Source organism: Schistocerca serialis, chromosome 1 (assembly GCF_023864345.2).
Source record: "Schistocerca serialis cubense isolate TAMUIC-IGC-003099 chromosome 1, iqSchSeri2.2, whole genome shotgun sequence".
Taxonomy (NCBI): domain Eukaryota; kingdom Metazoa; phylum Arthropoda; class Insecta; order Orthoptera; family Acrididae; genus Schistocerca; species Schistocerca serialis.
In genome coordinates, this window is record NC_064638.1 from 867,881,188 (window position 1) to 867,907,829 (window position 26,642).

The 26,642-nt window shown below is 42.5% G+C and overlaps 1 protein-coding gene and 1 long non-coding RNA gene across 2 annotated transcripts in view; one reads left to right on the top strand and one right to left on the bottom strand.

Annotated features, from left to right (window-relative positions):
* The window catches only part of LOC126485841 (uncharacterized), a 95,825-nt gene extending 89,827 nt beyond the window's left edge, over nt 1-5,998 (top strand). Inside the window, exon 3 of the long non-coding RNA XR_007588083.1 lies at nt 5,884-5,998. This is a non-coding gene — a long non-coding RNA (uncharacterized LOC126485841). The remainder of the gene's footprint in view (nt 1-5,883) is intronic.
* Nucleotides 1-26,642, bottom strand: part of LOC126485814 (RING-type E3 ubiquitin-protein ligase PPIL2) — an 81,999-nt gene that overhangs the window by 51,278 nt on the left and 4,079 nt on the right. Inside the window, exons 5-7 of the mRNA XM_050108904.1 lie at nt 6,296-6,432; nt 1,055-1,178; nt 576-724 (exon numbers count right to left, since the gene is read on the bottom strand). Of these exons, the coding sequence (XP_049964861.1) occupies nt 576-724; nt 1,055-1,178; nt 6,296-6,432 (410 nt within the window). The remainder of the gene's footprint in view (nt 1-575; nt 725-1,054; nt 1,179-6,295; nt 6,433-26,642) is intronic.

Sequence of the window (26,642 nt, forward strand, 5' to 3'; positions counted from 1 at the left end):
GCGTTTGAATTTTTCTAAAACCTGTTATTTATCAGAATCATGGCTTTCCTTATCAAGTGTACTGATGTCAGATGGAAAATCCTCCAGTAGTAATTCCAGTATCTCTTCATATTTCAACTTTCTCCTCATAGCCTGTCATGCAAAAACACATATCTATAGGCTTGACGGGACTTACAAGTACCAAATTATCTTTACAAATTTATAATATATTCCGCTTCTAGTCAATTATTAGCATAAATCTACTTGCCGAATAACAGGAAAAAAAAATTATGAAGATTGGATTCTCACAGTAAATGCACGGAGTAAAAACTGAATGATCATCCTGCAACTGCATACAACCAAATACAGCAAGGACTGCGGGCGCTGAAATTCAAATTGCTTTGGTAGAACAGATAACACATCCATGAAAGAACTGTGATGCATTAACAATGTACCAAAGCAAGAATAAGTGGAGTGCTACATTTGTGTGCCAATTCAAATGACGAAGAATGTTTTACACTCATTTGTCTAAAATGGGACTTTGAAGTCCTGTCAGATCATAAACGATTAAATAGAAAAAAGATGTTTGCACATACCATGAAATTACGAATAGATCGATGAAACTTAGTGCCATCGTAATAACCACGGTTGGCCAGTTTCAGGAAGTTTTCACAGACTTTTGGCACCATATCACAATGAAGTTCCAAGTTCAATGGCCCCAGATTTGTTACTAACCGAACGTAACCTTAAAAAAGAAATTTGTTCAGCTGAATTACATGCACAAGAAAAATTTCACAACCAGAAGTCTTACGCGCTGGTAAATCTTCCAGGTTGTATGGGCATGATCCATTGAATGAAAAAGTTGCATGGACCACAACCATACAAGATGAACAATTTACATTTAAATACAAACAATACTTAAATTTCAGTGAATCATAGCTTATCATACTTGAAGACAAGAGCTGAAGCAAATTACATCTATATGATCTAGAAATACATGCAGTTACTGAGCATTTACTTCATTCTTCTATTTAATTTTCCCTTATTCATTGGGGAACAGTTCTATTACACTTACCTTTCTTCTTAACACGGTCATAACGTACAACATCTTCATCAATAATAGCAGCTTCATGTACTGTTGTTGGTGCTATAGTAGTTGAAGTAAAGCCTGCAGCCACTGCACCAGTAGAGTAATGTGCCTATGAAAATATAACAAAATATAAGCTTAGAAAATAACCTGTACCACACAAAAACCACATACATTAAATCTGGTAGGGAGTGATGTTGCTCTGGAATGTCATGATGAACTGTTTGAGTAATTTCTAATTTCTTCCAACACATTCTAAAAATGTAGGCCCATCGATATACAGAGTGAACGAGAACTCCACCGATAAACTTTCAGAGGTTGTTCAGGGATACCTTCTGAGTATTTCGGTATAATGGACCCATCTTCTACAGGTGCTCATTGCAGAGTAATAATGTAATTATGGTTTATTTGGTTTGTTACCACAGTCATTCTTGTTTCTGTAAAAGTACCTTCACAACACTGATGAGGTACATGATATACAATAACCAAAACACACAACACAAATAATATGAGTAACGCAACAGCAGTCAGAAGCAAAAGCACCATGTGTGATTGGGCACTGGTGCAGTAACAGCTCAATGTAGTGTCGTGCTGATCTTCCATTGCATTCTGTGAACCCATACACAAGGTATACATCGGCCAATTCTTCATCAGTAAACCTTCTATAGTACTGCTGTCTATCACTGTTAACATAGACTAGCACTGCCAGAAAACAAAACCCTAGACAAAACCGAGCAGTACTTAATGCAAACTTGAGGGCAACAAGTTGAAGAGAGCAATACTGTTGTCAACATCACGTAACATGGGCAAACGGAAACAAGATACACAGCACATATTGTCAAAATTTGCACTGCTGTGCACTATTTTCAGTGCAATACAGATAGAAACTAAACAAAATGCAATAATTCCATAATGAGTTGACAGAGACTGTACGTCCTTTATACCAAAATACAACAGGCTCTGAAAGTTTTTTGGTGGAGTTCTGTTTCACCCTGTACAGCTATGAGTTATAGAAGTTTCATAAAATTTTTATAAAATTACTAAGTGGATAAATAGGTATCTTCAAGTGAAAAGAGACTTATCCAACATATCAGCCTTCAGTTTTCTTGCAGAGGAAGATTCAGAGCCAGCAAGGCTTGCCTCAACAGCACACACATGTAGCAATTAACTAACATGATAGCATGTCTTGAGCATCATTTTCAGAAGTTTAAGAAATTTTACTTTCTATGAAGTACTGATTCAATATAAGTGAATATTTGCATCTCACAAGAAATGAGTTGATAGCATCTGAGATGTCATTTTCTTTGGTATTTATCAGTAAAAGCAGAAAACATGTGTCAACTTGGTTGCCAAAAAATACAATTGATTTATAATGATAAAAACTCAGGACAGAGTACGTGGAATGCAGGTAATCTAAGTCATCGTACATTTTTTAAAAATTGAATGACTCAGATTACCCAATTCAGATGTAAACACACAATGAATGTTTTGGAATGAAGCATAGTCTCTAACTGGATTTTTAGCTAAAGCATAAGATATTCTATATGCTGCTTTCTGCTATCACAGCAAGGTACTTATTGACTTGGTTCAGATCAACTGTTGTGTTTTCAAAAAAAGATATGTAGCACCAGCAATCTAATGTACCATTAAAGAGATTCAATATTATGAAATGGATAGTTGTTACTCACCATATAGCGGAGATGCTGAGCTGCAGGTAGGCATAACAGACAGACTGCCACACAATAAGCTTTTGGGCAGACTGTCTCTGGCAGCTTCAGCCAGACTACCAGAGATTGTGTGACAGTCTTTTTGTTGTGTCTATCTGCAACTCAGTATCTCCACTACATGGTGAGTAGTAACTATCCTTTTTGTAATATTGTTAAATTCCATCCTGGATTTTTTCATTGTTTGACTAAAGAGTTTCAGTAATGTACAAGTATTAGAAACGGTGGAAAAGGCTCTACTGTCATATTTGGCTTGGTATTCTGTGACTGTCACAGGAAAGTATAGCATTTTTACGCTATCTTCTTATTTTTTATTCTGGACGGAGATAGCAGTCATGTACAAGATGTGTTGCTTGTGTGAACATGTTGCGTTTTTCATTCTGAAGAAAGCTTTCACCAAATGCTACATGTATACAGTCTTTTCATTGCGCCTTTCTGCAACTCGTGTGCCATCTTTAAGGTGAGTAGCAATCTATCCTTTTCATAATATTGTTGATATCCTAACCTGGACTTTGATCTTTAAATTAATTGTGTGGTTTTAAAAAATAATAACAAATCAATTTACTACTTTATATGGGTAAACCTCACAGCATAAGCAGTGGCAACTCTCCCAAGTTTTAGATGCATTAATCACAATCCTTCAATATGTGCAACCTTGGTCACACAAAACACATCTACATGGTAATCAGATTCTTTTCACACTCAGTGTAGCATGTCCTCCGTGATGGTCTGCAGTGCTTGCTTTATCCAATCACACACTTTCTCAAGGGCCACGGGCACTGGCAGGACATAAACTCAAACCCCCACAGAAAGAAATTGAAGGGTGTTAAATCTAGCAAACAGGGTGGCCACAGGAGAAGGCTGTTGCAGCACATCCAATCCAGCTTTGGTGAAGAACACGATTAAGAAGCTCTTGTACATTCCTGTGAAATTGGGGCAGAGCACCGTCCACTTGCAAAATGTATCACCATAAAGGGTGTTCTGCAGGGTTAACTATTAGGTTTCCAAAATGTCTTAAAATGAATTATTTGTCAACACTTGTTTGGTAAAAAAAGGGGCCATTGACTTTTTCACATGCTACCGCACAGAAAATGTTCACTTGTGGAGAGTCATGCTGATGCTCTATCAGCATATGTGGTTTCTCACTTCCTAGATATGGACATTGTATGTGTTCACTTTGCCACTTACATGGAAGATAAGTCTTTCTACAAAACCAATATCCTCCATTTTTAACTGCAACTCTTCACGAAAGTCATGCCTTTCAACTTTGTCTGCCACTGTAATGGCCTGCACTAATCCCACTTTGTACAGTTTATAACATAGCCACTTACACAAAACCACAACATTTGGCATTTACAATTCCCTACTTGCTTTACCAAATGACCTGTGACGACTTAGATGAAATGCCTAGCACACTTTAACACCTACCTACGTTATTCTTGTGTGTGTGTGTGGGGGGGGGGGGGGGGGGGCTTTCCTAAACTGTGCACAAAACTCTTGCTACACTATGAACGCAGACCTGGTCACTTCAAAATGGAGACAACCAAAAGTCTTTTCCTGTTGCAATGCCATCCTGGAAATAGACGCTACACCTTTGTAGTAAAGACAACATGCAAACAGTGGGTAGCACACCAAAAGCTTGGACAATTGCTGCTGTTTATGATGTAAGGTTTGCCTGTATAAAGTAATAAATCAATTTATTATTAATTTTTAAAACTGCACCATTCATTTTGAGAGAGAAAATCAGTACAGACATAGTCGAAAGCTGCTACCTAAAATGTATTATTTCATGTTCAGAGAATAGCTGAAGAAAACACCATCTATCTACCAGCCCACTCAGTATATTTTTGGGAGTGGATGAACAACCACATCTAAGATCTTACGTAATAGTCAGTAGCTGTTGTTCTATAACCCTCCCAGACTGGCACATGTGCCAGGCCTGTGAAGCCCTGGAAAAATTTACTGCACTGCTTTGTAATCAATCATCACAAGACTAATAAATGAAAAGACAAATTTTGATTCCTACTGACGATTACAAATGTACCTACAAGTCTGTCACTTCCTCCTGTAATTTTACAGACAAGTCATGGCTTACTTGCAAAAACTGTCTCTCCCCTTGAATTGTTCAGTGATTGAGCTCGCAACCTATAGAAGGGGTTTCAATAGTGGCTTCTTAAGAGTTTCTTGGAGACATGTGGAAGGATTATAGAAGAATAACAGAGGTTCTGCACTTTAATTCAAAATCTGCATAACATCTATTGGGACAAACAAGATACATAAATAAGCAGTTACTGAGCAATAACAGTTAGAGAGATAACAACAAGGATGGGGGCCCAAAAGCACCACTACAGCATCAGTGCACTGGCAGTCGGCTGCTTGCAGAACTGGACACAGGCACACATTGCTACAGGGACTTCTGAAATACTGCACATCACCTACAGATGCGATCAAATCTCATCACGAGTTTCCTGTGCACACTAGACTTCAAGTTAACAAGTCCAGTGTATGTTGCAACTACAATGGCGGCAGACTTGCACACCAATCATCACAGTGGACTGAAGCCAATACATTGTGATTAACACTGCAGAGTGACTCCACTGGTAAAAAGTAGTTCCTTGTAGCCACCTTGATTAGGGGAGCAGTGCTGACACTCCAGCAGCCTTTCAGGGAGAGTAGTGGGGAGTCTACTGCACTTTTAAGTTGGTCATTCTGCGTTAACTCCAGCCCAATGCTTCCACGACAAAAAGGTCTCTTTTCATGGAATCAGAGCAAGTTTGAATGCAGTGAACACTGACTTGCTTTCTAACAAACATATCATCTTGAAACTATTTTACTAAATTTATTTCCAGAAATCTAAAAATTATGCAGACCTTCTCATGCTGTGGTCCTTTACTTCGGCAACACACTGTTCACTTTGGAATCATGGAAAAGATTACTTTCGTGGAGGAAATTTGCCTATAGAATTTAGCAGTTCATTAATTACATATGCAATCAAACTGTGATTGCAGTTATTTGGTTCATAATCTCTTTTATAGTTTGATTCTGTGCTTGGATACCAAATTAATTAAATATTTTTAACTCTCTCTTACAAAGGGCTGGACACTAGAAAAGTCTCCATGTCATGCTGGTTTGCAAACAGTGGATGTCAATGCCTCCTAACCTTGAAAGAGTAGCTTCAGCATTTGAAACATTGGAATGTGCTTTACAGATCAAAATCTAAATTCAGTATCAGAGCTAGTGGTGAAACAAAACTGCATCAGTCTCTCTGCGAGACACAGTTGTGCTGCTGCATAATTGCCTAAGCTACTCGTCCAATGAAAGTGATGAAGGCAAGGATTGTTGGTGAAATAGTGCCATGTGTGCTTCGGTCACTTCAAGTGAGTATTTCACAAAGAGTCATGTCTGACTGTTGCTGATGGCCTTTTTAATTCATTAAACAAGAAGAGTACGATACAAACATTTCTACAATCACAGAATTATTGACACTTTACATGTACCCTATTACCGCATTAAATTTGTCAGCAACTTTCTTTTCTTCTACTTTAGTTTCAGGTGCCTTGTATTCACGATTCAGTTCATCCAAAATTGCCTGTGTTTCAGCATTTACAGTTTTCAGGCGTGCTGATGGGTCATCGTCTGGATCTGGAAACCGATAACAATAAAACAAGCAATTTTATATAATGCTACAAAATTTAAATTCAGGACATAAAAATCAATATTTTCAGCCCATTTTGATATCAAAAACAGTTAAAATACCTAAAATTTGAGATCTTTATCACAGCCTGCTAGTAGTTCTATTAAAGAGGACATCATACAAGGGCATGTTGAAAAGTAATGCATCCGAATTTTTTATGAGAAAACTCTTCAAGCTTTCTAAATAAAACAAATTTTATTCACATTCTACATCTTTATTCTTCTTGTCTACATATTTGCAGCCCCCTGCCACTAGTGAGCTCCCAATTGTAGTGTGTAACATGGTAGAGTCTAACATAACTATGTGGAAGCGTGAGGGACAATGTATTATAATCTAGTTTCAAATTCGAAGAGCTAGTCCACACATGGAGCACCTTCTCCTTCAGTATGAAAATGCCAACAGTCCGACGCTTTGAGTTCACTGTCATCTATGATCGTCCACACAGTCTCGACTTGGCACCATCTGAGTCTCATCTGTTTCCAAAACTTAAAGAACAAGTTCAAGGACATTGCTTTGATAATGATGAATTGGTGCAAGCATAGATGAAGTGAAGGCTCTGTCAATGAAGACAAGAATTCTACAGTGATGGTATCAATGAACTTGTGACTTGATATTCGTATCAGGTCTCCAGCCAGAACATAACATCATCTTGACAATATTTCGGGGGTTCACTTGGCCGGCATCTTCAGGTGAATAAGCTGTCACACTAACTCACTGGAACTGAAATCGAAGTGCAACAACAGCTCCTTTATACACCACCTGTAGGTCCACCCCGCGTGCCTAAACATAACTGCTCTCTAGTACAAAGCACGACAGTACACCAGTGGTGAAAACCCATGGAAACAATAAATCAATATTCTCGCAGAATAAGCTGAGTAGCACAGTCACCGTGGTGTAGTGGTTATGATACTAGACTGTTGCATGGAAGGTTGTGGGTTCAATACTCACCTGAACCGTAAAATTTTGATTTCTATATGCAGTTCAAGTACATTCTAGAAGTATCCACAAATGTCAAGAATCATTGTAGTGGAATGTTCTATAACTGTATATATACCGTAAGTGTTCTGACCGGAGGCAGTTCGCTCCGCGCTCTTGTATGTGCAAGTGCTGAATAAACCTTCGTTAGGTGAAGTTAGTGTTTGTCTTTCATTTAATTACACCTTCTTCTACATGACATTATTCTGGTGGAGGCACTGTGTATTGGGACTTGTGATAGCGCACATTATCGATGACACAGTGGCTTCCATCAGGCCACGACAGAAGTGCCGTTTACATGGCTAGAAACCCAAGTTCGAGCCATATTCAACAGATCACAATCTATCGGAAACAGAAAAGAAGAGGACATTACAATACAGCAACTGTGTGCCACCACATGAGACATCCTTCCGGGTTCTCTGGTGATGATGGTCAACATCCAAACAAGTGGCTGAAGGTATAGCCAAATTTAACAAATGAGATGACACCGTGTGTTTGGCTAACACATTTTTCTACTTGGAGGGCACTGCCAAGCAATGGTATGAGATTAACAAGGAGAAGTTCACAAGCTGGGAAGTATTCCAGGCAGAACTGCACTAGTATTTCGGCGACACACGACAGAGGTGCAAGGCTGAAGATAAATTAAAGTGCAGGGCACAGCGTCCAGGAGAAACTACAGCATCCTACATTCAAGACATCTTCGAGCTGTGTAATATTGTGGATCCTAGATTGGAGGAGGAAGATAAGGTTGCACATCTCATGAAGGGTGTTGCTGAGGACATGTATCAAGCCCTACTCCTGAAGGAGGTTTTGACAGCAGACAACTTCAAAAAATGGTGCCAGTATATCGAGACAATACAACAAAAAAGTATTACACGCAAGAAGTGATTCTTCAGTTTCTCCCGGCATATTCGTTGCTCGAACAGTCCATGGGTATACTGCCGGTTCATAGTGTCCAACGGGCACAATATTTCGGCGATCAGACATGTCGCCATCGTCAGGTGCGCTGACGAACTGAGTTTTAATGGCTTCCAATTGTCGTATCGATGTCCGTTACGGAGGAAGATACTGATTTTACAGGTGTTCTTTGTCAGATAGTGAGAGAGGAAGTGCAGAAGGCACTTGGATTGCACGGTGAGCAAAAAACTGAGACGCTTCAAGAAGAGAGGAAGTGGAACAGACATTGAACCCAATCTCTCGTTCTTCATTTCCCTCTAAAACGGTGAAAAAGTCAAGACCCAGGTGAATTTACATTCCTACAACGCCGCATGAGGGACCTGTTTGGGCACCAAGGAAGACTGACATCTGGAGGACCCAGGATAACCAACCAGTATGTTTCCACTGCAGACGACCGGAACATGTGTTGCGCTATTGTCAAGAAAGGTGGCTGATATTTGATGACAACTGCGCCAGAAGACAGCACATCGATCTTAGCCCACGCCAACTCCGGGACAACAAAGATGACCAAGAAGATGTGGGTGCAGGACAACGCAGGTCACCGTCGCCCCAAGGTAGCCACTGGAGAGGACGCTCCCCAACACGCCAATCACGGTCTCCATCGCCACATAAAAGCTCCAGCCGATCACCTAGCTGCTGCAACCTGGAAAACTAAAGGGTGTGATCTGCCTTGGAGGTGAGGCCACCGAAGAGAAAAATTCTCCGCTGTCGATCACTACAAAAATGACAGGAAACTACATTGGTATCCTTCTGCCCAGCCCAAGCTCTTGTGGACTCTGGAACATCATATTCAGTCATTTTGGAGAAATAGCATCACCAGTTTGCAGAAAACCGCATTCCTCAACAACAAAACATATTTGCTGAAAGTGGCTAACGGGAAATATGCAAAACCTACAGGAGGATGTGTCATTCATGTGGGTACAAGTGGCCATACACAGCCCTTAGAATTTATCGTCTTGCAAGAGTGTAGTCGTGACATTATTCTCGAATGGGACTTTTTGAAAGATTCTCAGGCAATTATAGATTGTGGTCACTCAAAGATTATGCTAGACGAGATGAGATACTGTGGACAGGAAGATGCGCATCCGAGTGTGCGGAGACAATGTGTGCTGGATGAAGTGATCATTCCTGCAGTCAGCACTAGAAAGGTAAATGTCATGTGTCATGCCATGCATCAACCCATGGATGTTGTCGTGGAATGTAAGAGAAGCATACCACTGAAGAATAACTTCGTCATCCCAGCCTCAGTCGTCTCGTTTAAGAACGGATTCGGTGAATTGTGGGAAGTTAACTGTCGCCATGAACCGCAGATCCTTCCAAGACGCATGTGCGTAGCAAATGCTGAGCCATTAATCGCAGAACAGCTGAGTGTCGTAGAAACCTCCCATGCCGAGTCTGTGGGCGAAATTAGCGCTACCATTACGAGACAAAATCTTCTAGCTAGACTATCTCCAGATCTCACTAAGGAACAGCAGAAGAAGCTACTTGCCATTCTTCAAGAGTTCTCTGAATGGTTCAATCCACAGGTGAAGAGCAAATTAGACAAATCGACAGTGAAGCACTGGATTAGCACTGGAGACCATCAACCAAAATGCCAGAGAGCATACCATGTGTCAGCAACAGAACATCGAATAATTCGCGTCGAGGTAGAGAAAATGATGAAGAATGACATCATTCAGCCTTCGTAGAGTAGTTCTCATCAGGAAGAAGGATGGCAGTTGGAGCTTTTGTGTTGATTATAGGAAGCTTAATAACATAACTAAAAAGGACGTTTACCCTCTACCACGAACTGACGATACACTAGACTGCCTGAAGGGGGGCTAAGTTTTTCTCAACCATGGACATGTACTCAGGACACTGGCAAATCGAAGTCGATGAGGCTGATCGTGAGAAAACTGCATTCATCACCCCTGAGGGACTGTGCGAGTTTAAGGCAATGCCGTTTGGTTTGTGTAATGCACCAGCAACTTTTGAACGGATGCTGGATAATCTTCTACATCACCTGAAGTGGATGATGTGTCTTTGTCATTTAATGACATTATAGTGTTCTCAGAGACATCTGATGAACATATAAAAAGACTGAGGACTGTCAGTCCCTACCTTTTACAGGAGGCATATCTTCAAAAACAGGAAGAATTTTAATGAGCTTTAATATTAAAAGTGTATTCCATCCACCAGCTATGACTAGAGTACTGCTGGACTTGATGAAGGATGATTTGGTTTTGAGGACGTCCAGTGTCTACAAAATTCCCTGTGACTGCCGGGAACTCTACAGTGGACAAAAGATCCGTACGGTCCAGGATCAATACGTGAAGCACCATCACCACATGTGTTTATTTCAGTCAGAAAAATCTTTGGTTGATGAACATTGTCTTACTGAAGGACATAAAATTCTGTACGATGAGACACAAATGACTGCCCCTGTGTCACGTTACTGGGATTGTGTAGTGAAACACGCTACTGAAATCTAGCTATCTGACAATATCAGAAACAGAGATTAGGGGTATCCTCTAAGTAGGAGTTGGAACCCTGTTTTGTTTGACTTAAAAAAAAAAAAAAAATGCTGATGTAGAATGTTAAATGTGGTTGTTTTCTTTAAAAAACTTTTAAGAGTTTTCGCATGAAAAATTCAGAGGCACTACTTTCTGGCACATGCTCATACAAGATTAAAGTGTCTCCAAATCATTATCAAATACACTGTGTAACAGGATTGTCAAAGAGTCATTAGTTTAATTTTTTAGCATTATAGAAAAATGACATAGGAACTTATTAAGACACCAGTCCAGTATTTGCCTGGAATGCTTTGAAAACATAAATACACATGTTGTAGATGAAGGAACATCAGATTTCATATGGCTATGCAAGCAAACAAATATTTTGTAGCTACAAACCATGGTGGAACATCTGTGGATATTTTAGTTGGTAATAATGACAGCCATGTTATGTTACTCAACCCATGAATAGTGCTGGTTATTAAAAATAGTAATGCCTGTACAGAAAGTTTTCTGTGTACTGCAATTCATAAAATGCAATTTGGTGGTTATGGTTCAGTACAGATTTGGGTGTCACTTTGAAAATGTTCAAGTCTTCATCTGACAACAACATTGGGCATGGTATAAACAGTTTTAGATCACAGAATTGTGTTATTTAGCTGCCCACAAAACCTAATTTTATGAAAGTGCTACTGTACTCATTTAAATTGTGTTTTATAATTTAATTTAGAATGTTCATAATTTTAATGATTGTCATTTTATAAGTACGGCATTAGGAGGAGGTGGGACAAAGGCAACATAACCCACACTAGCTCCAACTCTCGATTAGCACTTGCATCTTTGTAATTTTTTTTACACTGAGTTGACACTTCATGACATTCTTATTTATAAGTTTAATGATATGTTCACTGAATGTTGTTTTACAAGTTATAAGTTTTAGTGAGTGAACTTTCTACAAATTAACTTTTTAATTTTTCACCTTTTATAGCCTGATAATATAAAACAAAAACCCCGCCTTTTATGTTCATTTAACCTTTATTACAGATCTGATGAAGGCAGTAGTTGAAACAGTGCTATAAATAAAGAAAAATATTAAGCAACATAGACAGCTTTATTGACAAGATACCTGAAATGATCACAGATTTGTTCAGGAAATTTATTTACTCTATTAACACAATCTTGCCAGTGTGTATTTTGTATCTGTGTACATTTTGCAAAATAAAGAGTGCTGGATGTGTACGATGACAGTTTTGTTACAATACGAGCACAGAATAATCACATACATCAGTTTGGAAAATCACAGTAACTTCTGACTATAATCCTAAAAAATCAGTATCAGACTAGCTGAGAACTTCAATCATCATTAATAACAGTGTATTAAGTATTAAGGGAACAAAAGTACACACATTCATTCAATCTGCAGTTGTTGTAGGGCTTTCAGCTGTTATTGCATGTGATAGGTCTGAAACTTGCAGGGACATGTGAGGGTGATTAAGGATTCCTGGCTCATGTTATTTTTCTTAATGTTTATCCCTAAGAGACGGAGAGAATGCATACAACATAAAAAGAAATCCTTGAAAGTTAATGTCTACAGTAACTTTTTGAATAAAAAATGTTCTTCCAAGAAAGTGATTGTTGTGTGTGTGAAATCCTATGGGCTTAACTGCTAAGGTCATCAGTCCCTAAGCTTACACACTACTTAACCTAAATTATCCTAAGGACAAACACACACACACCCATGCCCGAGGGAGGATTCGAACCTCCGCCGGGACCAACTGCACAGTCCACAACTGCAGCGCCTTAGACTGCTCGGTTAATCCCGCGCGGCGAAAGTGATTGTTAAAGGGTATGTCTACCATTAGATGCTTCAGTATTCCTCAGATATTGGATGCATTAAAATTAACCCCTCTACTATGGGTTAGATTAAAGAATATGATCTGGCAGAAGATGATGCTTCCCCTTGACAAAATTAAGTTTCTTCTTCTACTTGGATAGTCACCATAATTCAAACAGAATACCTATATGGTGCTGGGCCCTTGAAATCTCATTACTCAGTTCCTCTTTATGGGTTACACAAAAGGTATGATTGATTTATCAGATAAACATACGGTTCCTGAAGAGGGGCAGCCTTTTCAGTAGTTGCAGAAGCAACAGTCTGGATGACTGACTGAAATGGCCTTGTAACATCAACCAAAGCAGCATCACTGTGCTGGTGCTGCAAATGACTGAAAGCAAGGTGAAACTACAGTCATAATTTTCCCGAGGGCAAGCAGCTTTACAGTGTGGTTATATGATTATAAATGATGATGGTGTCCTCTTGGGTAAAATATTCCAGAGGTAAAATAGTCCCCCATTCAGTTCGCCGGGCGGGGACTACTCAGGAGAACGTCGGTTATCAAGAGAAACAATATTGGTGTTCTACAGATCGGAACATGGAAAGTCAGATCCCTTTATCGAGAGGTGGTTAGAAAATTTAAAAATGGAAATGGGCAGGTTACAGTTACATGTAGTGGGAATTAGTGAAATTCGGTGGCAGGGCGACCAAGACTTCTGGTCAGGTAAAAACAGGGTTATAAATACAAAATCATAAGGGGGTAATGCAGGAGTAGTTTTAATAATGAATAAAAAAACAGGAACACAGATAAGCTACTACGAACAGCATAGTGAACGCATTATTTTGTAGTCAAGATAGATAGGAAGCCCATGCCTACCACAGTAGTACAAGTTCATATGCCATCTTGCTCCGCAGATGATGAAGAGACTGAATAAATGTATGATGAGGTAAAAGAAATTATTCAGATAGTTAAAGGAGACAAAAATTTGATAGAAATTGGGGGCAGGATTATGATAGTAGGAAAAGGAAGAGAAAGAAAAGTAGTTATGTGAATATGGACTGGGGGTAAGGAATGAAAGAAGCCGCCTGGTACAATTTTACACAGAGCATAACTTAATCATAGCTAACACTTGGTTCAAGAATCACGAAAGAACGTTGTATAGGTTGAAGAGGCCTGGAGATGCTATAAGGTTTCAGATAGATTATATAATGTTAAGACAATGATTTAGGAACCAGGTTTTAAATTGTTAGACATTTACAGGGGCAAATGTGGGCTCTGACCACAATTTATTGCTTATGAACTGCAGATTAAAACTGAATAAAATAGAAAAAGGTGGAAATTTAAGGAGATGGGACCTAGATAAACTGAAAGAACTAGAGGATTAGAGAGTTTTAGAGAGACTGGTTGGTTGGTTTGTGGGATTAAAGGGACCAGACTGCTACGGTCATCGGTCCCTTTTTCCAAGTACTAAAAACACCCACAGAGAATAAAAACGATTAACAGAATAGAGCACAGACGACACAGAACAAGAGAAACTGAGACAAAGACCAGACAAAACGAACTAAAATCACACAGAGTGTGACGGTGGTTGGCCGACCATAGAAATAAAAAAAGGAAAAGCCAACCACTTAAAACACATTAAAAAATCAGTTTAAGACCGGAGGCCAAAGGCCAGAATCCACACAAAACAATAAGATAAAACAGAAACACTTAGATTAAATGATAAAAACCCCTGCCCGAATAAAACGTAAAACTAAGTCAGCCGTAGCAGAGTCATCTGTTAAAAGGGCAGGGAGCATGTTAGGCAGTGCGAACGACTGCCTGAGCACAGCTAAAAGCAGACACTCCAATAAAATATGGGCCACAGGTAAAACGGAGCCGCAGCGACATAGAGGTGCGTCCTCACGGCGTAGTAAGTGGCCGTGCGTAAGCCGAGTGTGCCCAATGCGCAGCCGACAGAGGACAACAGACTCCTTGCGGGAGACCCGCACGGACGACCGCCACACAGTCGTCATCGCCTTGATTGGACGGAGTTTGTTGGGCGTGGGCAGATTGCGCCATTCAGCGTCCCAAACCGAAAGAACTTCGCGGCGTAAGACTGCCCGCAAATCAGTCTCCGGGAGGCCAATCTCCAGAGATAATTTACTAGTGGCCTCTTTCGCCAGGCGGTCAACATTCTCATTGCCAGGTATCCCAACATGGCCTGGGGTCCACACGAAGACCACAGAGCGGCCGCAATGCGCAAGAGTATGCAGGGACTCATGGATAGCCATCACCAGACGGGAACGAGGGAAACACTGGTCGAGAGCTCGTAAACCGCTCAGGGAATCGCTACAGATAACGAAGGACTCACCTGAGCAGGAGCGGATATACTCTAGGGCACGAAAGATGGCGACCAGCTCAGCAGTGTAAACGCTGCAGCCAGCCGGCAAGGAACGTTGTTCGGAGTGGTCCCCTAGAGTTAGCGCATAACCGACTCGACCAGCGACCATCGAGCCGTCAGTGTAAACTATGTCAGAGCCCTGATACGTGGCCAGGATGGAATAAAAGCGGCGGCGGAAGGCCTCTGGAGGGACTGAGTCCTTCGGGCCCTGTGCCAAGTCGAGCCGAAGGCAAGGGCGAGGCACACTCCACGGGGGTGTACGCAGAGGTGCCCGGAAAGGAGGTGGAACAGGGAAAAACCCAAGTCCGGAGAGAAGCTCCTTGACGCGTACGGCGATCGGACAACCCGACTGGGGCCGACGGTCTGGCAGATGGACGACTGACTGCGGGAACAGGACACGGTAATTTGGATGCCTGGGCAAGCTAAAAACATGGGCAGCATAAGCAGCCAGTAATTGTTGGCGTCGTAACCACAGTGGAGGGACACCTGCCTCCACTAGTATGCTGTCCACAGGGCTGGTGCAGAAAGCACCAGTGGCAAGGCGTATCCCGCTATGGAGGATTGGGTCCAGCACCCGCAATGCAGATGGGGAAGCTGAGCCATAAGCCAGGCTCCCATAATCCAGACGAGACTGGATTAACGCCTGGTAGAGCCGGAACAGGGTAGATCGGTCAGCGCCCCAGCGAGTGTGGCTCAAACATCGCAGAGCATTGAGATGCCGCCAACACGCCTGTTTGAGCTGCCGGATATGAGGCAGCCAAGTCAACCGGGCATCGAAAACCACCCCCAAAAACCTGTGTGATTCCACCACTGAAAGAAGTTCGCCGTTAAGAGAAAGCTGCGGCTCCGGGTGGACAGTACGTCGCCGGCAGAAATGCATAACGCAGGTCTTGGGTGCTGAAAACTGGAACCCATGAGCTACAGCCCAAGACTGCGCCTTGCGGATAGCGCCCTGTAGCTGACGTTCAACAGCTGCAATGCCAGTAGAGCTGTAGTAAAGGCAGAAGTCGTCAGCATACAGGGAAGCAGAGACAGAATTTCCCACGGCCGCAGCGAGCCCGTTAATGGCTATTAAAAACAGGCAGACACTTAAAACAGAACCCTGTGGCACACCGGTCTCCTGGACGTGGGAGGAACTATATGAGGCCGCGACTTGCATGCGGAAGGTATGATACGACAGAAAATTGCGGATAAAAAATCGGCAGAGGACCCCGAAGACCCCATCCATGAAGCGTAGAAAGGATGTGATGACGCCATGTCGTATCGTACGCCTTCCGCATGTCGAAAAAGACAGCGACCAGGTGCTGACGGCGGGCAAAGGCAGTACGGATGGCTGATTCGAGGTTCACCAGATTGTCGGTGGCGGAGCGGCCTTTACGGAACCCACCCTGAGACGGAGCCAGAAGGCCCCGAGACTCCAGTACCCAATTTAAGCGCCGGCTCACCATCCGTTCAAGCCACTTGCAAAGAACGTTGGTGAGGCTAATGGGACGGTAGCTGTCCACCTCCACAGGGTTCTTTCCAGGTTGCAAAACGGGGATGACAATGCTGTCCCGCCATTGCGACGGAAACTCCCCCTCAACCCAAAGACGGTTGTAAAGATCGAGGAGGCGTCGCTGGCAGTCCACTGAAAGGTGTTTCAGCATCTGACAGTGGATGCCATCTGGCCCAGGAGCGGTATCAGGGCAAGCGGCTAGGGCACTGCGAAATTCCCACTCACTGAATGGAGCATTGTAAGATTCTGGGTGGTGGGTGCGAAACGAAAGCCTCCGACATTCCATCCGCTCTTGAATGGAGTGGAAGGCCTGAGGGTAATTCGCAGAAGCGGAAGCGGAAATGCTCTGCTAAGCGGTTTGCAATGACGTCGGAGTCAGTACAAACTGCGCCATTCAGTGAGAGCGCAGGGACACTGACAGGGGTCCGATAGCCGTAGACGCGTCGAATCTTGGCCCAGACCTGCGATGGAGTGACATGGAGGCCAATTGTGGACACATACCGCTCCCAGCACTCCTTCTTGCCTTGGTGGATAAGGAGGCGGGCCCGCGCATGCAGCCGTTTGAAGGCGATAAGGTGGTCTATGGAGGGATGTCGCTTGTGACGCTGGAGCACCCGCCGGCGATCTTTAATCGCTTCAGCGATCTCAGGCGACCACCAAGGCACAGTCCGCCGCCGAGGGGACCCAGAAGAACGGGGAATGGCAGATTCGGCGGCAGTAACGACGCCGGTGGTGACCGATTGAACCACCGCATCAATGTCATCAGTAGAGAGAGGTTCAATAGCGGCAGTGGAGGAGAACAAGTCCCAGTCAGCCTTATTAATAGCCCATCTGCTAGGGCGCCCAGAAGAGTGACGCTGTGGTAGTGACAGAAAGATCGGAAAGTGGTCACTACCACACAGGTCGTCATGCACACTCCATTAGACAGACGGTAAGAGGCTAGGGCTACAGATTGAAAGGTCAATGGCGGAGTATGTGCCATGCGCCACACTGAAGTGTGTGAAGGCACCATCATTTAACAGCGAGAGATCAAGCTGCGACAATAAATGCTCAACGATGGCGCCTCGACCTGTTGCCACTGAGGGTTATGGGTGTTGAAGTCGCCCAATAGCAAGAAAGGTGGCGGCAATTGGGCTACCAGTGCAGCCAGGACATGCTGCGAGACATCACCATCCGGTGGAAGGTAAAGACTGCAGACGGTAACAGCCTGTGGCGTCCACACACGAACAGCGACAGCCTCTAAAGGTGTTTGGAGAGGGACAGACTCGCTGTGGAGAGTGTGAAGGACATAGAGGCAGACGCCACCAGACACCCTTTCATATGCTGCCCGGTTCTTATAATAACCCCGATAGCCACGGAGGGCGGGGGTTCGCATTGCTGGAAACCTAGTTTCCTGAAGAGCAATGCAGAAGAAAGGGTTAAGGCTGATAAGTTGGCGGAGCTCAGCTAGATGGTGGAAGAAACCGCTGCGGTTCCACTCGAAGATGGTGTTGTCCATGGCTGGGAAAGGCGTGACGGGACTGGGAAGGCAGATTACGCCGCTGGGTCACCTGCTGCCTCCAATGGAGCACCCGCGCAAATGCCATCCATTGCGTCCAAGGGACTGGCGAGATTGAGGTCCTCAGTGGACGCCAGAATCTCCACCTCGTCCTCTGAGGCAGAGCTTGTAGGTAGCGGTGGGATGGGTGCCACCGCAATATCGTTGGTCTTGGGGACTTTCTTCTTTTTCAGCTTGTCTCGCTGTGCCTTCGGTGGTTCAGGCTTCATGGGCTTCACTGGGTCTGTCTCAGGGACAGACGACGACCGTGAGGCCCTACGACCAGGGACTGGTGGTTGTTTCAACCACTTGCGGGCGTCCGCTTTTCCACTGGTCGGAACTTGCGAAGGGAGGTCCCCAAGGGATCCCTTCCTGGCGAGAGTAGCCGAAGAAGTCTAACGCTTCTCCGGCTGGGAAGGGGGAGCTGATGTCCCCGATGGTTGGGAGGGTGTTGCTCCTGGAGAAATTGGAGCAGGAGCAACAGGGTGTGAAGTGCCCCCCACAATCAAGGGGGGTTTTGGATGCTGACCAATCAGAGAACCAACCGTATGGGACGACACAGGAGATGGAAGAACCGTCTTTGCAGCAGCGGCGTACGTTGACGTCATTGGCACAGGATGGAGTCTCTCATATTTCCGCCTAGCCTCAGAGTAGGTCAGGCGGTCCAGGGTTTCATATTCCATTATCTTCCGTTCTTTCTGGAAGATCCTACAGTCCGGCAAGCAGGGGGAATGGTGTTCGCAGTTAACACAGATAGGAGGTGGGGCACATGGAGTATCAGGATGGGAAGGATGTCCACAATCCCGACACGTGATGCTGGAAGTACAGCGAGAGGATATGTGCCCGAACTTCCAGCATTTAAAACACCGCATTGGAGAAGGGATATATGGCTTCACATCACAACGGTAAACCATCACCTTAACCTTTTCGGGTAAGACATCACCCTCAAAGGCCAAGATGAAGGCACCGGTGGCTACCTGATTATCCCTCGGACCCCGATGGACGCGCCGGACGAAGTGAACACCTTGTCGTTCTAGGTTGGCGCGTAGTTCATCGTCGGACTGCAGAAGAAGATCCCTGTGGAATATAATACCCTAGACCATGTTTAAACTTTTATGGGGAGTGATGGTGACGGAAACATCCCCCAACTTGTCACAAGTGAGCAACCTCCGTGACTGGGCAGAGGATGCTGTTTTGATGAGAACCGACCCAGAGCGCATTTTGGACAAGCCCTCCACCTCCCCTAACTTGTCCTCTAAATGCTCCAAAAAAAATTGAGGCTTAGTTTGCATAAAAGATTCACCATCGAGCCGCGTACAGACAAGGTACCGGGGTGAATAATCTCCACTGCTGTCGTTAGCCATGCGTTCCTCCCATGGAGTGGCCAGTGAGGGAAATGATCTTGGATTGAATTGCTTGCCGTCGAGGTTAGACCTCGATCGCTTAGAGACTGCTGGTGGAGGCCCACCAGCGAGAGATAATGTACCACGCTTCATTGCGGGTCATCCGCCCTGATGCTACCCACTCCGACCAGGGGCTCTCCCCACGGGCGCCACCCAGCCACAGCAAAGACCACCAGGCAGGATAGCCTTTGCTGGGAGTCCCGATGCCCCAGAGGGATAGGCATCTACTCCTCGGCATACGTGGGGAGGTAGCAGCTCAGGCATCAGCAGTGCGATCCCTGTGTAGTCAGGGGGCTACCACCAAGAGGGTACATGACAACCCCACCACAACGGACTGGCTACCGTGCTGGATGTCGGGTGTCGAATATCCATATGTGTCAGGAGGGCAAAGATGGAAGTTCATAATGGAGGGCATGTATGCTGCCCGGAACACACAGCAGCTGATGTGGCTGCAAGCACGGTGTAAGGCCAACTCCATGACAATATTGGGTGTGCTAGATCTTAGGGCAAGATGGATATATAATACACCACGTAAGGTGTCCTTCCCCAAATGGTACGCACTAACAGAAAATTTGGAAACGGAGTGGTCAAACCCCTTAGGGGACCATCACATTAAGGCCGAAACGTTTGAGACTCCTTTTAGTCGCCTCTTACGACAGGCAGGAATACCGCGGGCCTATTCTTACCCCCGAACCTGCAGGAGGGGTTTTAGAGAGAGCATCTGGGAACAATAGACAAGAATGCAGGAAAGAAATACAATAGAAGAAGAATGGGTAGCTTTGAGAGATGAAATAGTGAAGGCACAGAGGATAAAGTAGGTGAAAAGACAAGGGCTAGTAGAAATCCTTGGATAACACAAGATACTGAATTTAACTGATGAAAGGAGAAAATATAACAATGCAGTAAGTGAAGCAGGCGAAAAGGAATACAAACGTCTCACAAATGAGATTGACAGGAAGTGCAAATGGCTAAGCAGGGATAGCTAGAGGACAAATGTAAGGATGTAGTAGCATATTCACTAGGGATAAGATAGATGCTGCATACAAGAAAATTAAAGGCACCTTTGGAGAAAAGAGAACCACCTGTATGAATATCAAGAGCTCAGATGGAAAAGCAGTCCTACCAAACAAGGGAAAGATGAAAGGTGGAAGGAGTATATAGTGTGTCCATACAAGGGATGTACTTGAGGGCAATATTAAGGAAATGGAAGAGGATGTAGATGAAGATGAGATGGGAGATATGACACTGCATGAACAATTTGACAGCGCACAAAAAGACCTAAGTCGAAACAATGCCCCGTGAGTAGACAACATTCCGTTAGAACTGCTGATAGCCTTGGGAGAGCCAGCCATAACAAAGCTCTTCAATCTGTTGAGTAAGATGTATGAGACAGGGGAAACGCCCTCATATGTCAAGAATATAATAATTCCAATTCCCAAAAAAGCAGATACTGACAGGTGTGAAAATTACCGAACTGTCAGTTTAATAAGTCACAGCTGCAAAATACTAAAGCGAATCCTTTATAGAGTAATGGAAAAACTGAGAGAAGCCAATCTCAGTACTGGAACTTATCTTAGAAGATGGGTTAAGGTAAGTCAAACATATGTTTATAGCATTTTTAGCGTTATAGAAAGCTTTTGAATATGTTAACTGGAATACTCTCATTCAAATTCTGAAAGTGGCAGGTGTAAACCATTGACCATTTCCAATTTGCACAGAAACCAGATTGCAGTTACAAGAGTTGAGGGGCACGAAAGGGAAGCAGTGCTTAAGAAGGTAGTGAGACAGGGTTGTAGCCTATCCCCGATGTTATTCAGTCTGTATATTGAGCATGGAGTAAGAAAACAAAAGAAAAATTTGGAATAGGGAGAAGAAATAAAAACTTCGAGGTTTGCCCACGACACTGTAATTCTGTCAGAGACAGCAAAGGACTTGGAAGAGCAGTGGAACGGAATGGACAGTGTCTTGAAAGGAGGATATAAGATGAACATCAACAAAAGCAAAATGAGGATAATGGAATGCAATCAAATAAAATCAGGTGATGCTGAGGGAATTAGATTAGGAAATGGGACACGTAGATGAGTTTTGCTGTTTGGGAAGCAAAATAACTGATGATGGAGAAAGTAGAGACAACATAAGATCTAGACTGGCTATGGCAAGGAAAGCGTTTCCGAAGAGAAATTTGCTAACATCAAGTCTAGATTTAAGTGTCAGGAAGACTTTTCTGAAAGTATTTGTCTGGAGTGTAGCCACATAAGGAAGTGAAACATGGACAATAAACAATGTAGACAAAGAGAGACCAGAAGCTTTTGAAATGTGGTGCTACAGAAGAATGCTGAAGATCAGATGAATACACCATGTAACTAATGAGGTGGTCATGAAGAGAATTGGGAAGAATAGGAATTTGTGGCACAACTTGACTAGAAGAAGGGATTGGTTGGTAGGACATGCTCTGAGGCATCGAGGGATCACCAATTTAGTACTGGAGGGAAGTGTGAGGGTAAAAACTCCAGAGGGAGACCAAGAGATGGCTACTCTAAGCAGTTTCAGGAGGATGTAAGTTGCAGTAGTCACTTAGAGATGAAGAGGCTTGAACGGGATAGAGTAGCAAGGAGAGCTCCACCAAACCAGTCTTTGGATACCACATGTATCAGTAATACCAAGGAATCTCCTTGGTCCAAAATCTGGATTTTTGTAGCTGTCATAGCTATTAAACCTAAAATTCTGAGCATATTTGGCATGAACTCAGTTACTGGTCAGTATGTCATAAAATTGGTAGGTGTGCTATAAAACATTCGCATGCGTAACACTAGCAGCACAGGCAGTATCCTATGTGAGCAAACTGTTCTGAACACAGTGCAGCGACTTTGTGAAGACAGCAAACTGTCACCAAAATTTGAACTGTCCTACATCAGCACACATGCATGGGATATCAAGCAATGCCTGATGTGGCAAAGCTGATGCGATCAACTGGTGCGACATTTTCACGTGAAGTGGACGCTGTTTGCGTTTCAGCTTACAGCGTCTGAAATTTTGGTCAGTACTGTTCAAGAACATTGTGTATTGTGGGACCAAAGAAATAAAAACTATAATAACCATTTAATATCATACCATGAATGGCAGGAAGTCGATGGGTTTATGAAAATTTCTAAATTCAGATGCTATACAACCGAAAGAACATTCGATCACCATTCTTGCCAAAGATAACCAATAGCTGTATCTATCTTTAACGTCACCTACAGTGTTTGTCCTTTTGGATCTTGGTACATATTATTCTTTAAATATATTTAGTCTTTCTGTTTATACTGCATGTTGAAAGGAATAGTACTCAAAAACTCCTGAGTCTTTTGGTTGCATTCACCATAACAAACCAATAACTTGCATCAGTGACAGTTAATAATCCAATCAAAAAGAAGGATGTTTGGTAATAATACAATGATCCAGATTTACTGTTTGTTTAATGTGAGTGTGTTTCCCCCCAAATACTTCCCAAGACAGAGAATTGCCATCTGACCCAAAAAGTTTGAACTATTATTTTAATGTCATCTTCTATTGGCTTGGGCTTGCGCTTCATTATCGATATTGTCCATCTAGCTTTACAAACTTCTACAGAGTGTTACAAAAAGGTACGGCCAAACTTTCAGGAAACATTCCTTACACACAAATAAAGAAAAGATATTATGTGGACATGTGGCTGGAAACGCTTAATTTCCATGTTAGAGCTCATTTTAGTTTCGTCCACCTATGCTCAATGGAGCACATTGTCATGATTTCATACGGGATACTCTACCTGTGCTGCTAGAACATGTGCCTTTACAAGTACGACACAACATGTGGTTCATGCACGATGGAGCTCCTGCACATTTCAGTCGAAGTGTTCATACGCTTCTCAACAACAGATTCGGTGACCGATGGATTGGTAGAGGCGAACCAATTCCATGGCCTCCACGCTCTCCTGACCTCAACCCTCTTGACTTTCATTTATGGGGGCATTTGAGACTCTTCATGATCGTATTGTGGACGGCTGTGATACAATACGCCATTCTCCGGGGCTCCATCAGCGCATCAGGGATTCCATGCGATGGAGGGTGGATGCATGTATCCTCGCTAACGGGGGACATTTTGAACATTTACTGTAACAAAGTGTTTGAAGTCACGCTGGTACGTTCTGTTGCTGTGTGTTTCCATTCCATGATTAATGTGATTTGAAGAGAAGTAATAAAACGAGCCCTAACATGGAAAGTAAACGTTTCAGGACACATGTCCACATAACATATTTTCTTTCTTTGTGTGTGAGGAATGTTTCCTGAAAGTTTGGCCGTACCTTTTTGTAACACACTGTATAATAGTGGAAATAAAATTTTTGAAATTCTGGAAGGAAAAGCGAGTTAGCAGAACTGTATTAAATGAATTCAATTGCAGAACAGGTTTTATAGCATCCACAATATAATACACATTGCAGGTAACATTCGAGCGTATTCCTCGAAAAGCAAAGGCTGACATTTCAATTCTTCATACAAATCATGAAATCCGCCATGTATATGCCTTTCCAAATGCAGATTTTTAGTTGCACTTCTTTGTAGTACACAATGTTTCTTCAGTATTTGATACTTAAGATATCAGTTTTCCATTAAAAAGTCTTTCCTCTGTCATAATAAATGTACTGTGCCGACTGGGTGGGAATGCTGACAGTGGAATATTGCATCTATTTCCACAAATGGCTCACAACTGATTGTCAGGTGCAGCGAAGTTGCACATAGCATGCTCAGGCAGTGCACTTTGCACTAGTGCACTCGGGTAAAACACTTTAACTTTCATTTACTCCATGTCACAGTGAGATAATGTTTCATCTCTGTTTTAAAAACAATTCTGATATGTTAGCTACCTTTAGCACACACCAATACATCTTCTAAAATAAAGCAGCCAGTGACCATATGTTTCATTGTAAACCCTTCAAATTTTATGTGATACATTGTTTAGAAATTAACTGTCACAATATGTATAACCAATATCGAAAATAAAATACTTCATCATCAAGGTGTGATGTGAAACTATAACAAACAGAAATCGATTTTGTGAGCCAATTACCTTCCTTAGAATTGGATGAGAAGCTATGTATAGTGAAGAAAAAGCACAAAACTGAAAGAAATGGTTTTAATTTTTTAAAAGAAAAAGATTCTCAAAAAATAAAAATGGCCCTTGCTTCAGGAGCTGATGTAGCTTTGTTTCGTTAACGTACAGTACTTTTTACAGCAAGAAAATGGGAAAACCAATTTTTCTCATATATCGGTAACGGCCACAGTGCGAATGGGCTGTGCACGTAGGACAGAGGCACACCATACCACTTCACATCGGATTGTTTGCCTATTCGTGCATTCCTGCACTGGACTGCATTCACTTCGGACTGTTGACACAGAACAAGGTGATACATACAGTGTCATATAAAACATCATGTTAAATCCCACTGACTTATTGTTTTAATTGATTATGTTATGCAACAAAACATCATATAAAACCCCCGACATTACCTTGCAAATCAAAATTTGAAACCTTTACAATGAACATTCATTCTGTGTGATGAGAGCAGGGAAGGTGGATTAAGTCTGGAATTTGGGAGTCAGAAGACAATGATGAAGAACAAAACAGATGATTTTACTTTACTGATGTTTTCAGCAGAAAGCTGTCATAGAAAGAAAGGCAAAGCAAGTTACATCTACAAACATTTGGAAGGACCGGGAATCTCCACTGAATAATAAAATTAAAAAAACAACAACAACAACTATTGAGCAAGAATCACTTTAGGTGAATAACACAGTTATTCATTCAACGAAATCTTGGCTGATGTCTGCCCAATTCTTGGCCTAGTCAGCTAAATCTCTATTGACATTACTGTACATTCTCACTTTCCTTCCTTCCATTAAGGGGAAAACCTACTGTGTTCTCACGTGTGCCTCTGATGCTAACAGCTTGCCTTCTCATTCAATTTCAACTGAATTGAATTTTCATAATCATATCACCCAATCTACCTACAATTATTTTCTTGTCCTTTCTCCTTATTTATCCACTGGTGGGCAAATTTTTACTTGCTGCACTTCCAGCTGAATTTTCTTAACAGCAACCAATTGATTTTAGCAGTATTTTCAAATTCATTTCAGTGTTACTTAATGATCTATTTCCTCATACCGTGTTTTCGTTTGTATTCTTTTGAATATCAAAACACTCTCACAAATTAATAAGTTCCTGTCACCATTCACAGTTGAATCTGGGCTTAATTTGTAGGCTAGTATCTGGTTCCTAGATTTCGGTCTCAAGAGGCTTTTTTGCTAATTTCCTCTGCTGTCTAGAATTTTAGTTTAGTAATAGAGGCAATTGCTTCCTCTATTTATTTTTCTTTTCTATCTTACTTTTTTGTGCAGAGTCAGTATCAGAGATGGCATACATTTTAGTTATTTAATGCAATTATTTCTATTGCCTTTTGTACTTTAATGCTGTTGATCACTGCTGATTCTTCTGTCTTCTGTGGTAGTCAGTCATCTCATGGGTGAAAATGTGTGCTGTGTCTTTTTTTTTCTCCCTCTTCCACACGAATTGCATGTATGTAAGCAGAATGAAAGTGAGCCCATACCCATGAGGGAAACCTTGAGACTTTTATATTTTGAAATGTTGGTAGTATTTGAGATCGAGAATGGGGCATTTGGTTTAGTAGTCAATTATGCTAATCATCATACCAATGGAACACCTGACAAAAAAAATTAAATGGGCACTACACAAATATGACACTCTACATACTCTGGGCAATATCAAGGTGACAAAAAAATAGAAAAAAGATTCATGCAGAAGGTATTAAGAACAGGTATCAGAAATACAACTGAAATGAAGACTGATCATCTAGAAAGCTATTCACCACATACAAGCAAGGCCAGCTTTTACTGAGGTACATGAAAATGTTGATTCTCCAAGATATGCGCTGACACAGGGAAAGTATGATACAGTGACAAGTGATTTTTTGGGAGAATCAAATCAACACAATGTGAATGGCAGCCAGTTCCTTTTGTTACTGCCACATCAAAGAACAAAGGCA